This window comes from Heterocephalus glaber, unplaced genomic scaffold (genome assembly GCF_053883595.1).
Source record: "Heterocephalus glaber isolate CG9 unplaced genomic scaffold, H.glaber_assembly_v1.0 deba00000122, whole genome shotgun sequence".
Lineage (NCBI taxonomy): Eukaryota > Metazoa > Chordata > Mammalia > Rodentia > Bathyergidae > Heterocephalus > Heterocephalus glaber.
This window is the reverse complement of record NW_028258138.1, coordinates 72,819,592-72,835,953: the sequence shown is the minus strand read 5'-3', so window position 1 is coordinate 72,835,953 and position 16,362 is coordinate 72,819,592. Positions and strand designations below refer to the sequence as shown.

General features: G+C 37.8%; 1 protein-coding gene across 3 annotated transcripts in view; it reads left to right on the top strand.

The window, feature by feature from the left end:
• Positions 1-11,897, top strand: part of Mix23 (mitochondrial matrix import factor 23) — a 30,397-nt gene extending 18,500 nt beyond the window's left edge. The window contains exons 4-7 of one of the 3 annotated variants that reach the window (XR_015450584.1): positions 152-221; positions 311-383; positions 7,750-7,809; positions 11,604-11,897. Coding sequence is in view for 2 of the 3 variants with exons in the window: in XM_004873597.3 (XP_004873654.2) it covers positions 7,750-7,809; positions 11,604-11,654 (111 nt within the window). In the remaining variant the exon portion in view is untranslated. The remainder of the gene's footprint in view (positions 1-151; positions 222-310; positions 384-7,749; positions 7,810-11,603) is intronic. The other 2 variants (XM_087209431.1, XM_004873597.3) reach the window with 2 other exon arrangements.
• The last annotated feature ends 4,465 nt before the right edge of the window (positions 11,898-16,362 follow it).

Sequence of the window (16,362 nt, the reverse complement as noted above, 5' to 3'; positions counted from 1 at the left end):
CAGAATTTTAATAAAGGCCTAGGAATGTAGCTCAGTGGCAGAGCACTTGCCTAGCATGTGTGAGGTCCTGGGTTTTGACCCCAGTACTGCAAAAATAAGTACAAAAATAAATAAAGGTATTTTTATAAACTCTTTTTTTTTTTGGTACTAGATGTCGAACTTAGGACCTTGTGCTTGCCAGGCAGGCCCAGCATCACTGAGTTACATCCCTGGCCCGAAAGGTAGTTTTATATTTTATTTATTTATTTATTATTATTATTTCTATTTATTAATTATTAATTAATTATTTATTTAATTTATTTTGTACCAGGGATTGAACTCGGGACCTTGCGCTTGCCAGGCAAGCAGCAGAACCACTGAGCTAAATCCCTGGCCCACCAAAGGTAGTTTTAATATGTGTGATTTAGAGTAAGATATGTTATTACTTAAAAAAACAATGACCAGGAGATTAGTGCTTCAGTTTTAGTGAGCTTTTTTTTTTATTACATTTAGATATTAGTTGGTAAGTTGATGGCATTTTGTGAACATATACATTATAGCAGCTTTAAGCAAAATAGGCATGTGTTCATATTTTATTTCCATTCATTTATTTTTTCCTCACTGTTAAAGATAAAAGGATCAGTACAAACAACCACCACATCAGAAACTCTGAAGAAATCACATGTGTATCTATTTTTTGGGACTTAACTTGAGAAGAATCTTTTCCCTCTCTCCCTCCCCTTCTTCTTACTGGGGTTTGAACCTAGGGTCTTATATATGCTATATAAATGCTGTACCACTGAGCTCCACCTCCAGACCTTTTATTTATTTATTTATTTATTTATTGGTACTGGGGATTGAACTCAGGACCTTGCACTTTCGAGGCAGGTGGCCAAACCACTGAACTAAATTCCCAGCCCCTCCAGACCTTTGAAAAAAAAAATTAATGTACATTTCCAATGTATTATGATAGTTAAGGACTGTTACATGGAGATAGCATTTTCCCCCTGAGTGCTGGGATTGAACCCAGGACCTTTGCTTTTTTGAGACCAGACCTCACTATGTAGTTCAGGCTAGCCTCAAACTCACAGCAGTTCTCCTGCCTCAGCCTTGTGAATGCTGGGATTAGAGGTGTACACTGTCACACTGAGCAGATAGAGCATATTTTGATCGTGTAAGTACATGAAAAAATGTTCATCATCTTTAGCCATTAGGGAAATACAAATCAGAAACTCTTAAGATTCTATCTTACCCTGGTCAGAATGGGTATTATCAAGAACACACACACACACAACAAATGCTGGCAAGGATGTGAGGGAAAAGAAACCTTTCTGCATTGTTGATGGGAATGTAAACTAGTATAACCACTATAGAAATCAGTGTAAAGATTTCTCAAAAAACTACAATTTATATTGAGACACACTCTTGCTAAATTGCTCACGCTGGCCTAGAACTTAGAATCCTTCTACTTCTGCCTCCTGGGAAGTAACTGGGATTATAGGCATGTGCTGCTCTGCCCTGCTGAAATATTTCTGAATGTGGTTATATATTGAAAATAGTTATTTCTGATGTCATCCTATAGAAATCTGTTGAAATATAATACAGATTATTTAACTTCAGGATATTCCCCTCTTCAGCCATAAAAATACAGTATTTAAATGTAGTTAGATATATTAGTACCTTATTATATACAATTTATATCCCTTGTGTATAGAGGCAGTTATAGATCTTGGACTCTTTTTTTAAACTATCTTTTTTCTACTTTATTCAACCTCCCTGCAGTGTTTTCACTTTTAAGAAAATAGCATGTACTTACCTAGAGATATGTAAGATGAAGGCTTATTTTCTCATTACCCATAAATGTAGATATGATGTGGACCTCAGAGTACAGTCAATCTAGGAGAACTGTTTCTCTATAGCCTTTTGTGTGTGACATGTCAATAAAAGAGTTGTGATACATAGCAGTCACCAGGAACCCACCCACCAGCCACCAGGGATATCAAAACCCACAGATATTCAAGTTCTTTATATAACATGGCATAGCTTTGCATGTCCTCCCTTATACCTTAAATCACCTATACATTACTTATAATACCTAATACAGTATAAATGCCATTTAAGTCATTATTATACTGTATTGTTGAGGAAATAATAAGAAAAAGTCTATATCCTTGCAGTAGTTTTTTCTCCCAAAATGTTTTTGATCTCCAGTTGTTTTGAGTCCATGCATGTGGAACCTGTAGACACACAGGCCAACTGTATTTTACTGTGTGAAAAGCACTGCTATATTTTGTGTGTGTGTGTGTGTGTGTGAGAGAGAGAGAGAGAGAGAGAGAGAGGACTCTTAGATACAACTTTTGTGTAATTTCAAACTTGCAGAAAATTTGCAAGAACAGTGTAAGGAACTCCCATGTACCCTTTTCCTGTATTCCCTTTTTGCTTACATTTTGTCTCACCTGGTTTACAGTTCATTCACTTCACCTTCCCTACTTCCCTCCACCTCACCTTCCCCTGCTTTCTGTCTTCCCCTCTCTCTACACACATAAACGTATTCTTTTCCTGAACAATTTTGAAAGCATACTGAACATATTGTACTCCTTTACCCTTAAATACACTTGTTATTTCCTAAGAACAGGGACTTTTTCTTACACGGCCAGTGTTCAGTTATGAAAAATCTTGTCTGTATTTGAGGATGGCACAGCAATGGGTGACTTAAGGATTTTTATGTGTCAAGTGACAGCATCCAGTGTGGAATGGAAGCACACTTTTCATACTGAGCAATTGTGAAATTTGCCCTTTGCTTAGAGAAGCCCTGTTCCTGTGTCTGCCTACAGATAGGTAGGCCAGGCTCCTGTTCCTTCTCAGTCATCCACCAGTTCAGTGTGTCTCCCTAGACACAGGCTTCAGCTAATGTATGTGTTGCTCTCTTTGTTCATGACTGTTGCTTCAGGTCTGTATTCCATACTTGCTTATTCATCAAACGGTGGAAGGTTCCTCAGATGGTGAACTTAAACTGTCATTTTCATCTTGCCTTACAGTGTGCTTGAAGGCCTATATATTATTCATGTAAAACTTGTCAAAGTCTAGACAACTTTGAGTTTTGTATTTCTTGAAGGTGTTGATGAAGGAAACTGCAGGACTAGGCTGTTAAATCAGAAACTGAAAAACCACTATTTGCAAATTAAGTCAGAGTAGCATGATTTTGTTAGTGGAGAGCAAAGTTCAAAATCTCAACCAGTGAATGTTTGGGAGTGATTGTGTCCCACAGTTTGGTCAGCCCTTGGATCTGCCTCTTTGCCTTTAGGGCTGGGAAAGAATCAACAGGATGACACCTACACGGAGGGGTTTGGAAAGCATGCAGTGAGTCATTGTGAGGTTTGCTTTCTAGCTTGGTAATGCATAGGACTAGAGGACAACCACAAGTGGTACATAAGTAAATAAGGAAACATTTTTTTTTCCAAGTTTGCTATGAAGATAATAGAATTAGAAAGAAAGATCTTAGAGATGTTCCATCTCTGTATCTTCATTTTCTCCCCGAAGAAACAGACTCAGAGACACGAACTGGCATCCCAGAGTCACAAACTCTTAACTGGTAGAGCTGAGACTTTAATCCATCTCTTCCAACACTGAATTCAGTCAATTACTTTACATGAAATTGTAGCTAATGGTCAAACTCTGAAAACTTTAGTCAATCTGTTTTATTTTTACACAGAGATGCCAGCCTAAAAGCTTCCATTCTCTACCTGAATTCATAGTATGGAAAAAGCACCTTCCTCCCTGGAACTTTTTTTTTTTTGTACTGGAGATTGAACTAAGGACCTTGGAATTGCGAGTCAGGCATGGTACCACTGCGCTAAAATCTCTGGCCCTTTTGCTGGAGCTCTTAACTCCTGTCACCTGTTACAGGCCTTTCAGGGGGAGGTTACCTGTTTAATACCTGGAGCCTCAAAAACAACCATCTCAGAGGTGACAGTTTGTTGGTGGCGCTAATTCAATTTTATTATACATTGGCTACAATATTTGCAGTGTTCTAAATAGAAAAATGGATTGTAAAGCTCAGAGGAAATAAATCCCATCTACCTTGGTGGCTTTGCAACCTGGTAAATTAATTGTTTGAAACTTTAGGTTCCAGTCTATAAAATGGGGTAGATATAACTTCTTAGTTTTCATTTTGGTGAAGATTAAATTGTATATATAAGAATAGCATATTAGCTGGCACAAAGCAGTTTCTTTTCTTTCCTTTTTGAGTCTAAGGGACTCTGTGTTTGTTGCATTAATTCTCTTTATCAGATCACCAACTGTCTTAGTTACTTTTCTTGTTATTGAGATAAAATACCCAACATCCAAAGTTAAAGGAGGAAGGGGTTTTTTGACTCTCAGTTCATAGAGGTTTCAGTCCACAGTCAGCTGGCTCCAAGGCAGGGTGGCATGGCAGATGGGCATTACAGAGGAGAAACAGTCCATGGTGGGCAGAAGGCAGCAAACTATCGAAGTAGCAAAGAAACAGCATCAGCAATCTGCCTCTCCCTTTTATCCCTTCCAGGCTACCCATCCTTTGGGTGGTACTTCCCAGACCCAGGTCTTCCCATTATCCACACCCAGAACTATCCCAAACCAACCAGTGGACTAATTTAGTAACCACACACCCTTAATCCCAGCATCACATACCCTGGATCCCAGCCACCTCTGAAAAGCCCCACCTTATGTAGTATCACACTTTATAAGGCTTTGAGGGGACATCTAAATACAACCCATACCACCAGTCAGTGGTTTCTGTCTTTTCTTTAGTTACTACCTAAGGGGCAGGAAGGCAGAAGACTCATTCTCTTCTGTGTCAGTGCTTTCTTTTTGGACAGTTCTACTGATTCAAAGACATTCTTATAAATTGCAAAAACTTGTTTCCCTGTAATATGTAAATGCTACTTCTTAATCTTTCCTCTGGAGTTATGCAGTCTAAGCAAGCCCTTTAGGATTTTACAGTCTAAGCCCCCTGGAGTTTTACTATATAAGCCCTTTTCTACACAAAATCCCTTTAAATAGTTAAGAGCAGTTATGAAGACTGTCTTAGTGGCATTTTATCACAGTGTGTACTTCCACTGAAGTTGTTCTTTTCTTTCCCTTTTTTGAAATTATTTCTTTGGAAGTCAATTCAGGCTTTGATAGAGTAGTCAAACAGAAGCTTTAACGATTCTGTCTGTATGGTTTTTTAATATCTGAAACAGGTTGTTAAGCGGCTTCTTCAGCCTTGATACTATGACACAGCACAGGACTTGCTGTCAGAAAAACAGCCCTTCCCTTTATATGTACTGCCCGTGTTTTGATGGTAGTTCAGAGTCTAGGAGGTTTACAGGAGCCCAGTTTATCTTCTTGTTACTGTTGCATGCAGATTTCCCAAACCTTATGCCCAAGCTATATTCCTAATTGGACTGTATCTCTGGCCTGTGTATCAGACTCGTGGTTGCCAGGTCTTGTCTAGCTTTGGCATTATCTTCCTGAATCTGGCCTGGGTTCTTGATTTTGGTCTGGGGAAATCATCCTGGTTTTAGACTCTTGGCAGTCTCAACCTGTAGTTCATTCTTTTTTCTTCCTAATTTTCCTGAATATTTTCATAACCTCTTCCTAGAACTAACTAGCTTCTTTCTTTTCAAGTCCCTCTCATCAGATGTGAGTAGGAATATTGTGGATCCTGCTGTCTAGGCCTGCAATTTATTGGCAGCTTTTCTAGCGTGGCAGTTAGGAAAGTTAGATTTACCATTTTAGTCTCAGACCTCTGGCTGTGTGGTCAGTGTGGGAAATCATACCTTTCTAGATTAATTAGGCATCCCTTTTCATCCTTCTTTATTTTCCTTTCAGATTCTTTTTTTAAAAAATTCTCTATCCAAGTCAGCCTCTTTGCCATCTTTGCAAATCTGTAGTTATGTAATTAATTTATAGCGCTAAAATTGTTGGGTTCAGGGACATGTGGATGTACATTCTTGATAAGTCTAAGTGATCCTCCACAGAAATTGCAACAGTTCATATTCCTGCTAGAAATGTGAAGCCGGGCATGGTGGCACATGCCTATAATTCCAGCATCATGGGAGGCTGAGGCAGGAGAATCAAAAGTTCAAGCCCACCCTGGGCAACCGAGCATGACCCTGTCTCACAATTAATTAATTAATTCATTCACTCATTCATTTATTTATTCTTTCTCTTAAATTCTTTTTTTGGTACATTTTAGATATACAGTACATTTACATTCATCATTGGGAACTTGTACCTTTACATGATGTATCTTGGTGGTTCTTATTTTTTCTCATTTCCCTGCCTTCCCTTCAACCCCTCCACCCTTCCCTGTTTGCAAAGGCTTTTTTTCCATTTATTTCTTATCTCATGTTTTTTCCTTTCCCCTACCCCTCCCACTTCCCCTACCCCTTTGGACCTTTTCTTCCTGTTTCACATTATCAATTATTCATTTTAATCCTTATTTACACTTTCAATTTCTCATACCAGAGAAACGGAAAGTATTTACACGTGTGTCGTATTTATTGCACTTAAGAGTATGTCCTCAATGTGCATTCATTTAGCTATAAATGTCTCTAATTTCTCATTCTTTATGGCTGAGTACTACTCCATTTTATAAAAAAAACCCCACATCTTCTTTATCCAGTCTCCAGTTGATGGGCACTTGGGCTGTTTCCAAGCTTTAGTTATTACAAACTGTGCTGCTAGAAACAGGGGTACACATATATCGCTGTGATATGATTCTTTTAATTCTTTTGGGAAGATACCCAGCAGAGGAATAGCCAGGTCAAATGACTCAAAATTTAAAAAGGACTGAGAGTGCGGTGTGAAGACCCTGGGTTCAATCCCCAGTACCACAATCAATCATTCATTCAATCAGTTAATCAAACAACCATATGAGTTTATCTTTTCCCACATACTTGCTGTTACTAGGTTTTATTAGAATTTTTTATGCGTTTTTCCCCATTTCATCATTTTATGACTTAATTTCCCTCTCTTTCTCTCTACCTCCCTTCTTCTTCACCTCTTTCTTTCTGACAGGAACTCCCTAAGTTGTCCAGGCTAGGCTCGAGCTTATGATCCTTCTGCCTCAGCCTCCCAGAATGCAAGGATTATAGGCGTGCTGTGTCACCACACCCAATTTGTATTTCTTTATACTTGAATAAGATTGGATTAAAAAAAAAAAAAAAAGCCAGGTGGGATGGCATAAACCTATTATCCCAGCACTCCAGGAAGGTGAGGCAGGAGGATCACAAAGTTCAGGTTGGAGCCTAGTCTGGGGCAATTGAGCAAAACCCTGTCTCAAAAATTAAAAAGGATTGGGACTGTAGCTCAGTGTAAAAGCCCTAGGTTCAATTTTCAGTACCACTGCACATGCACATGCACACACAGACGCACACACACACATGCACACACATGTTTAGGCCTAGAGATTTTGCTTAGTGGCCAGTATGTGAAAGTACCTGGGTTGCATCCCAAGCACCATAAAATAAGTATTTATTGGCCATTTATATATCTTCTCTGAACTGCTTTGGATAGTGAGATTTTTTTTTTTTTAAAAAGAGCTCTCAAGGTAGTTATGATCAAGAAAGTTTGAGAACCACTATAGTATAAGATTTAACATTTGATTAGATCTAGAGAGATCTATCCGGTGTTAACAGTCTAAGATACAAGAGCTGCAGCTGGTTTTGCTGGGAAGATATAGCAGAGTTTTGTTTTAGCTCTTTACATTTCATAACTTTGATTTTTTTTTTCCTTTTCTTGCAGTTGAAATGGATGCAGTCAGAACTGAATGTTGAAGAAGTGGTAAATGACAGGAGCTGGAAGGTATAAAATAATACTGTTCTTGGAGAGAAGTAGGAGGTCAACTGAACCAGCACAGGGCCACTAAGGGAAGGGCAGAAAGAGTACAGGGAGGCTCTGAGGACGACAGAGATCATTGCTGACAAGCAGCTGAGGGCTTCCACGTGTTTGGGTGGTGGTAGTAGAGTGCTCTTCACCCAACCTAGACCCATTGTATCAAAGTTAGCTTTACAGATATACAGTAGAATTCTGTGACCTGCCATGGTAATAGAATTGAAGACAATTCACATGTAAAAATGTTTTACTTTTATTGGTACATTGTTTGTAGTACTGGAGTTTTATCTCTAGTTAGCTGAGAACCTTCAAAGAGATTTTTTGTTAAAATTAGCCTTTTGTGGGGGCCAGGGATTTAGCTCAGTGGTGTCGCTGCCTGCCTTGCAAGCGCAAGGTCCCAAGGTCAATCCTTGGTATCAAAAAAATAAAATAAAATAAAATTAACCTTTCATGCATAGTTAACTTCCCATAGTTTTTGTATCACTAACTATGCTGTTAGTTTCCTCTAACATATCTGATCATGAAACTTTATGTAGCTTTGCTTGCATCTAGTAATAGAGCTGCGCAGAGATTCCTATGCACTTATTACCACCTGAGTGGCTCTGACTAGGAACCAGCTTGGAGAACCAGATCCCAGGACTTTACATACAGGCAAAAATGACAGCATTTTCACTTTAATTTACTTTGGTTTTCTCAAAAGGTATATTCATTTTTTCCCTCCAGAACTTCTTAAAATCTTCAAATATAAAAGATTCCTGAAAGGCAAAATCTGTCAAATCTGAAGAGTTAAAATTGTGTTTTTTTCTTTGAAATTAACTCATGGAATTGTATTAAACTCCAGAAGTCAGCAACCCAAAACTAGAATTCAGAACTAAAGTTTCAGAACTAAAATTGCAGGACTGGGGATTTAGCTCAGTGGTTTTGCCGCCTGCTGCGCAAGCACAAGGACCCGAGTTCAATCCCCGGTACCAAAAAAAAAAAAGAACTGAAATTGCTAGCATTGTTTTGCTGTTGTGCCAGTTCATATTCCTACAGTCCCATTAAATGGAATTACTCAGAGAACATCAAATGTAGGGGAAATGCTGGGTAAGTAGTGTTCCAGTAAGAAAATAAAGGAACATGTGCTTGACCTGACTTCTGTCTCCCTGCTGTGTCTCTTGGGTTTCAGAATCTGACTGTTGGGCATCAGGGTTGACTTCTTATATTTCTAACTCTGGCATTCCGTAACTCTTTTTCTCTTCAGTGCCTTTTGTTTATTGCAGAAATAATCATATTTTACACACACACAAAAGCAAAGGAGGAAATATCTAATCACTAACCAGAGGTAATACTGTTGAAATTTTGGTATATAATCTCGTTTTTTGTATGCATGCTCATATTTTTAATTTTTTTTTTGGTACCTAGGATCAAACTTGGGACCTTGTGCTTGTGAGGCAGGCGGCGGCACCACTGAGCTAAATACCTGGCCCCTATTTTTAAATTTTTTTAATCAGAAAGGAAGTTATCCTCTACTACTTGTTGCCAGCTTATTTCCTGTGTCATTAAATAATTACATCAGTCATGAAAAACAAAAACCAAAACGCTAGAAGAGAACAGTGTGCTGAGCCATGAATAAATTGTGTCAAATCCAATTTGCTTTATCAGATTTCCTTATCCTCTTCTAAAATTTCCTATACCTGGCCTTTCTACCAACATGGTAAGGTGTGTCTGCTTGAAAGATTTTTGACATTTGTCCATTTCTGTTCTCTGGAAGAGTAATACTTAGTCTTGGAATGGGATCGGCAAAAGGGCACAGTGAACATTTGGTTTGTAGAGCCTAGCACAGAGGATAGTGATACGTGTAAAATGTAGTTGGAAGAGTGAAGCATGTTTGGATTTGACACCTCAGTTGTTCTTCAGTTTAAAATGGATTTACATCCCAATGAAACCTATGGTACATTGAAAATATCCTTAGTTGAAAGTGCATTTAATATAACTGACCTACCAGACAACGTATCTTAGCCTAAGCCTACCTACCTTAAATGTTCTCAGAAAACTTACATTAGACTATGGTTGGTCACTGCATATTGCTAGCCCAGGAAAAGATCAAAATATTAAGTATGGCTTTTTCTAAATGAATATTGCTTTCATACCATCACAAAGTTGAAAAATCCTAGGTCAAACCATTGTAAGTCAAGGGACCCTTTGTAATTTTAAAGAGGGTAGGTTCGGTCCCCTACACAGGAAGTGAAGTCTTGTTTTAAAAAGAGGAAAATGTGGCCCGGGGATTTAGCTCAGTGGTTCCAGCACCTGCCTTGCAAGTGCAAGGTCCCGAGTTCGATCCCTGGTGCAAAAAAAAAAAAAGGAAAATGTGAGATAACAGTTATAAAATGAAACAGCCAGAAAGCATTACATAATTTTTACATGTTTTCTTTTAACTATGAGACACATGCCAAAAAGGGTATAATGTAGAGTTTAAAGAATATTAATAAAAGATGCATTTATGTATCTACTTAAGAACTTGAATAATACCAGTTAGTGCTTAGAAGCTCCTTTGTGTAGATTTTTCTAATGTGACACTCAGCAACCCCCAACATGAGAAATTTTTTGAATCTTAAAAATGATTTTTCTTAGCATTAGTGATGTGTGTGATAAGTTCTTGCAAATTCTTTTAGATTTTTAAAAAAATTGGACACAAAATTTTTAGACACATGGTTCAAATTTTTTTCTTAAAAGGTTTTTAAATATTAAAAGATACACAGTAAAATTTCTGCCTCTCACCCCTCTCCTTTAACCACCTCCTTCCCTCTGCAAGTATAATATATTCTTTCATATATTTGCACCTTTTATAATGTTATATATGTATATATCCCCCCCACACCCCACCTTGCTATACAAACAGAAGTGTCAGCACTTTGTTTTTTGCCCTTAATGTGGCTTGGAAATCCTTTCCAATCAGAATATAACTTTTTTAAAGCATTTTATTTCATTGAATAACTGTACCAAAATGTGTATATATGTAGTATGTATGTACTGTATGTATTTGCAATTCTGGGGATGGAGTCCAGGGGTACTCTACTATAGAGCTATATCCCTGCTTTTATAAGACAAGATCTAACTAAGTTGTGCAGAAACTTGAACTTGTGATCCTCCTGGCTCAGCCTCCCAAGTAACTAGGATTATAGATGTGAACCAGTGCACCTGTCTGTACCACAGTTTTTACTTAATATAGACCTATATTGACAAATATTTAGTCATAGAACATGCTTTTACCACTTATGATATGGTATTTGTTCTGACTTTTAGGAAGCAAGGTAAACAGAACAAAAAATATATAAAATCATACAATTTAGCAAAAGACTGGCTCAGTCAGCAAGTACTTATGAGAAGGATGTGGCACACGTTTAGAAAAATAAAATATCTTAGCAAAATCTATTTTTAAGAAAAGAGAAAAGCCTTATCTTAAAACTTAAGTTCAAAATATGTCCAGAATATGAAACCGAAATATTTGTTAATTTCTGAATTACTGGCTCTTTATGATTTTTCTTTGCATAATTTAAATCTTATAAAAACATTAAAATTGTCTTGTGAATGGGGATTAAGACCTTTTATACAGTTAGCACCTAGTAAGTCAATTTGACCTGGTGAAGAAACAACTGTTTCCTAAATCTGTTGACCCAGAACAAAAATGATAATACCCTCCTAATATGACAAAGTGAGTTTAGAGTCAGGCCTCATCTATTTATGATGACTCAATGAGTTTTGTTTCTATTTAAACATCTTAGGTGTTTAATGAACGCTGCCGAATTCACTTCAAGCCTCCAAAGAATGAATAAAGAGAGATACTGTATTAAAGGACCGGGTCATCTCATCAGAGCTAAGCATGACAGACATCAACAGGCTGGGCTTCCCAAGGATGATATCTGAGCCAACAGTCCAAGACCTTTTGTTGATTTCAGCCCCACTTAGCCAGGACCTCATGTCTAAGTAATTCTGATAATTATGAAATAATCAAACTGCTATTTTATACTGATTCTGTAAAAAACATTTTATAACTATTAAAATAATTTTCTGACTCAGCATACATTTTTATTTGATGGTTATCCAAATTGAGATCATAACTTCAAATAAGAGTTTGCACATAATTTTAATATCTGATTGTATTTTGTATTATACTTTCTTGATTTTTATGAATTTACTGGTGTGGATATCGACCTTTTTGGTCACAGATGAGTTTTTCCTATTTATAATTGTGGGTTATTATGAAAAGGCAGTATTACAAGGCTTAGGGCCTTAATTTGTCTTATTTTCAAATGTAAAAATTAATTTTGGGTGGAAATTTTTTCCTGGACAGTTTTCCTATGAACACTGAAAAGGAATGCAGTAGAACAGAATCAGGAAAGGAAGATGCCATGGAGGGCTTGCATAAGTAAGTGAGTTAGTAAAAAATCCTGCTGTAACTGCAGAATTTGGTCTTTGAAGAAAATAGCTTTCTGTTATGGAATGATTATATTTTTTATTGCTGTTTAACAAATTACCACAGGCTTTGCTGTTTGTTATCTCATAGTTCTGCAGGTGAGAATTGTACAGACTTGATAAGAGTGGATTCTTAGAAAATTTAAGAAGAGTGATATATCAAGTATTTTTTTAAATCAACAGTATGAGAAGAGGAATCAATAAGTGATATCTTGGGTCGGGAATTTAGCTCAGTGGTTCCACCACCTGCCTTGCAAGCGCAAGGTCCTGAGTTCGATCCCTGATACCAAAAATAAATTAAATTAAATTAAATAAGTGATAACTTGGTTCATGAACATAAATCCACAATTCTGGTTGCAAACCAAATTGGACAGAACCAAATCAAATTTCCCTATAAGGTCAGCATTGAGCCTAACCATTGAATTTGATTTGGTTTTCATAACAGTTTGGTTTTGATTCAGTTCTTGTACAATTTGTTTTGCAACCAGAATCATGGAAAGAATTAAGTTTGTGAACCAAGGTAACTGTACATAGCAACCATGCCATATGCTCTTGAACAACCAATCAATGGAGATGTTAAAAGGGAAATTAGAGCATATCTTGAAATACACAGAAATGGAAAAACTACCAAAAATTTGTGGGATACAGCAAGAGTGTTTCTTAAAGTGTATAATTATACCCCCATATCAGAAAAAGATGACAAGTATACAGTGTTATGACTCAAGATGAACACAGTAAGCTCAATGTTAGCAGGAAAGAAAAGAGCAGAAATACATGCAGTAGAGACCAGAAAAACAACATAAAAGATCAACAAAACTGAGTTGGGTTGTGAAGAGATTAAAATGACAAATGGTTAGCTACTGTGTTGCCCTGAAAGTAAGACCTAAGTAGGAAGTGGGAAATAAATGCTGGTCATTATCATAATGATTTCGGTGTCATGCGGAAAATTATATCTCATTGTTCTCTTTGCTCTGGCTAACCTGTAATCACAGGTAAGGCAAGGTGATTGTGGCTGATTATTTTCGAAGTAGGTCTTATTTTCAAGGAAACATGGTAGATTAACCAAGAAAAGATTGAAATAAATAAATTCATAAATGAAAATATGACTGATACCACAGAAATACAAAAACTGTAAAAGACATGATTATATGCAAAAAATAAAATTGATAACCTAGAACAGGGACCCCCAACCACCAGGCTACAAACCTGTTAGGAACTGGGCCACAAAGTGGGAGGTGAGCAGTAGGCAAGTGAGCAAAGCTTCGTCTGTGTTTACAGCCACTCCCCATTACTCACATTACCACCTGAGTTCTGTCTCCTTTCAGATCAGTGGTGGCATTAAATTCTTATAGGAGCACAAATCCTACTGTGAACTGCATGTAAGAGATCTAGATTGTGCACTATGAGAATCTAATGCCTGATGATCTGAGGTGGGACTGAGGCAATGATGATAGCACCGGGGAGCAGCTGTAAATACAGATTAACATTAGCAGAGAGGTCTCACTACACAGATCATAATAAATCAATTCCTTGCAGGCTCATAGCTTAAACCCTGTCAAAGAGAGGCAAAAGTGGCAAGCTCCTTCTGGTGGCAGGCTTTATAGTGGTGAGTGAGTTGATGCACTGTAATTATACAGCTGTATCTGGTAGGAGGCTTTAAGTCAGAATCCAACACTTTAGTCCACACATGATCTGCCTGTTATTTTATTTACCACTTCCATCTATACTTTGTTCTGGCATTACATGCATCTCAGGCACAGTTTTGGTAAGCCCATCAGCTAACCGTAGCTAAAGTGAGTAAAATACAAATGTCACTGGAGAGTTTTTACCCACTTACCAGTCCAATTATTTAAATACAGGATGACCAAAAATTGCACATATTTTCATTAATTTTTATAAGAATATAACAATAGAAAAATGACAATTTTATGAAATTTATTCAATACAAGAATTGACTGGTTGAATGACACTTGCCTAAGCAATGCTCAGAATAATATGTAAACAAACATGCTGCCCAAGTCGAGCTCAGGGTAAACTTAACTGGTTAAAAAGCAGGAAAGACCCCTTGGTGAGACAGCAGGACTCAAAGACTGTCAACAAAAGAAGTTTCATTTAAAAGAAAATACCAAGGATCCTACTTAAATTATGGCTTCATTAAAACAGTTGATTGAAATTTTCCAGGCCTACTTTTTATAGTGTGAGCAACTAATATCCAACAAACCCATGAAACCTTTCAAATGGCTTTGCTACAAGGAGATCAAGCACCCTGCATTAAAAGACAAGGCTTTGGAGTTTTCCAAAGAAAAAAAAACAAACCATGAACATGAACAAGCAATTATTGAAGGTCACAACTTAATCAAATGTGTCTGCACTGAGCCACTACTAACCACACTGCTAAAAACTAAGAAGCCCTTTACTACTGGTGAAGTGTTGAACCTGCTGCTGCCATGGACATCAGTTATAAACTTTCAGGAGAGGCTGTAGTTCAAAAGGTAGCACATTGAATAGCACCCATAACTAGATGAACGAAGAAACAGCAGAGGATATTGAGGCACAGCAGAGGATTAATGAGTCACCATAGTACACAATCAAGGTTGATGAGTCTATCAGTGTTGACAAGGCAGCAATGGTTGTTTCTGTACAATATATTTTCAGGAGGATATGTCATGTGCACTTTCGTTGGCAGTCAACACAATTGCAGGACTATATTTAAGTCTTTGAATGATTACGTATCAGGAACATTAAATTGATCATTTTGTGTCATACAATAGCTGCCATGACTAGACAGCTTTCTAGTTTCAACATTCAAGTCAAGTGGTCACTCCTGAATGTGAGTCTATGCATTATGTCATAGAAAAATGCTGAAAGCTGAAACATCACTTGAACTTAATGTTTGAAGGATGTAATTAAAGTACAAGCCCTTAACTCATCTGCTTGTACAGCTCTGTGAGGAGATGGATGCAGAGCACACACATCTTATATACACAGAAGTGAGATGGTTTCCTAAAGGTAGATCACGGTCTAGAGTTTTTGAATTACAAGAATCACTTGAGATTGCTTTTAGAAAAAGTTACCACTAGCAGTAAATTTCAGTGACACAGGATGGGTCACAAAACTTGCTTACTTGTGCAACATATTCAGCCTACTCAGTGCACTCAATCTGTCACTTCTGGGGAGAATGACTATGTTCAAGCTGGCAAATAAAGTGGCTATGTGGGCAACAAGTGAACACTGGGATTTTTGACAGGTTTCAAACATTAGCAGCCTTTAAAGAAGATGGAGCTAGAGCCTTCTTTCTCCCAGCTGCTGCATTATCATCTGCCTTAACTTTCAAAAGAGTTTGAGTAGTCCCTCCCAATCCAAAAGACCCCTGTTATGGCTTGTGTCTACATGTCCCCCGAAAGCCTCATGCAGGCATGGTGGGGGAAGTTCAGAGAGGGCTGGACCTAGAGTGTGTGGTGCTGGGGTCAAGGGTGTGTGATTCCTAAAACAGTCCACTGACTGGTTTGGCATAGCTCTGGCTAGGACTAAGGGTATGAGTGGTACATTTGCCCTACAACAGGTAACCTGCATAAACTAATAAGGAACAGAAAAAGTGCTAATGTGCTCTTGCCTGCCTGCTTACTACAGACTATTTATCCTCAGTGATGTCCCTCTGTCATGCCACCCTGCCTTGGAGCCAGCTAATTATGGGCTGAAACCTCTACAAATTCTAAGCCCAAATAAACCTCTCCTCCTTTAACTTTGGGTGTTGGGTATTTTGTCTCAGCAATGAGAAAAGTAACTAGGACAACCCCCAAACTGGGAAGGAATGGATCCAAGACTCATTTGTGAATAAGCCAGGTGAATCAACTCGGACCATACTAGAAAAGGATCAACTACTTGAGATAGCAAATGATGGTGGCCTCGAAGTGTTTTAAACAACTTCAACTCTCCATATGTTCTGGATTAAAGTCAAGGAGGAATGTCCTAAAATTGCCACAAAAGCAGTGAAAAGCCTGGTTCCATTTCAAACATCCTATCTCTGTGAAGCAGGGGTTTCTGTGGTAAGAACCAAAATGAGATCAT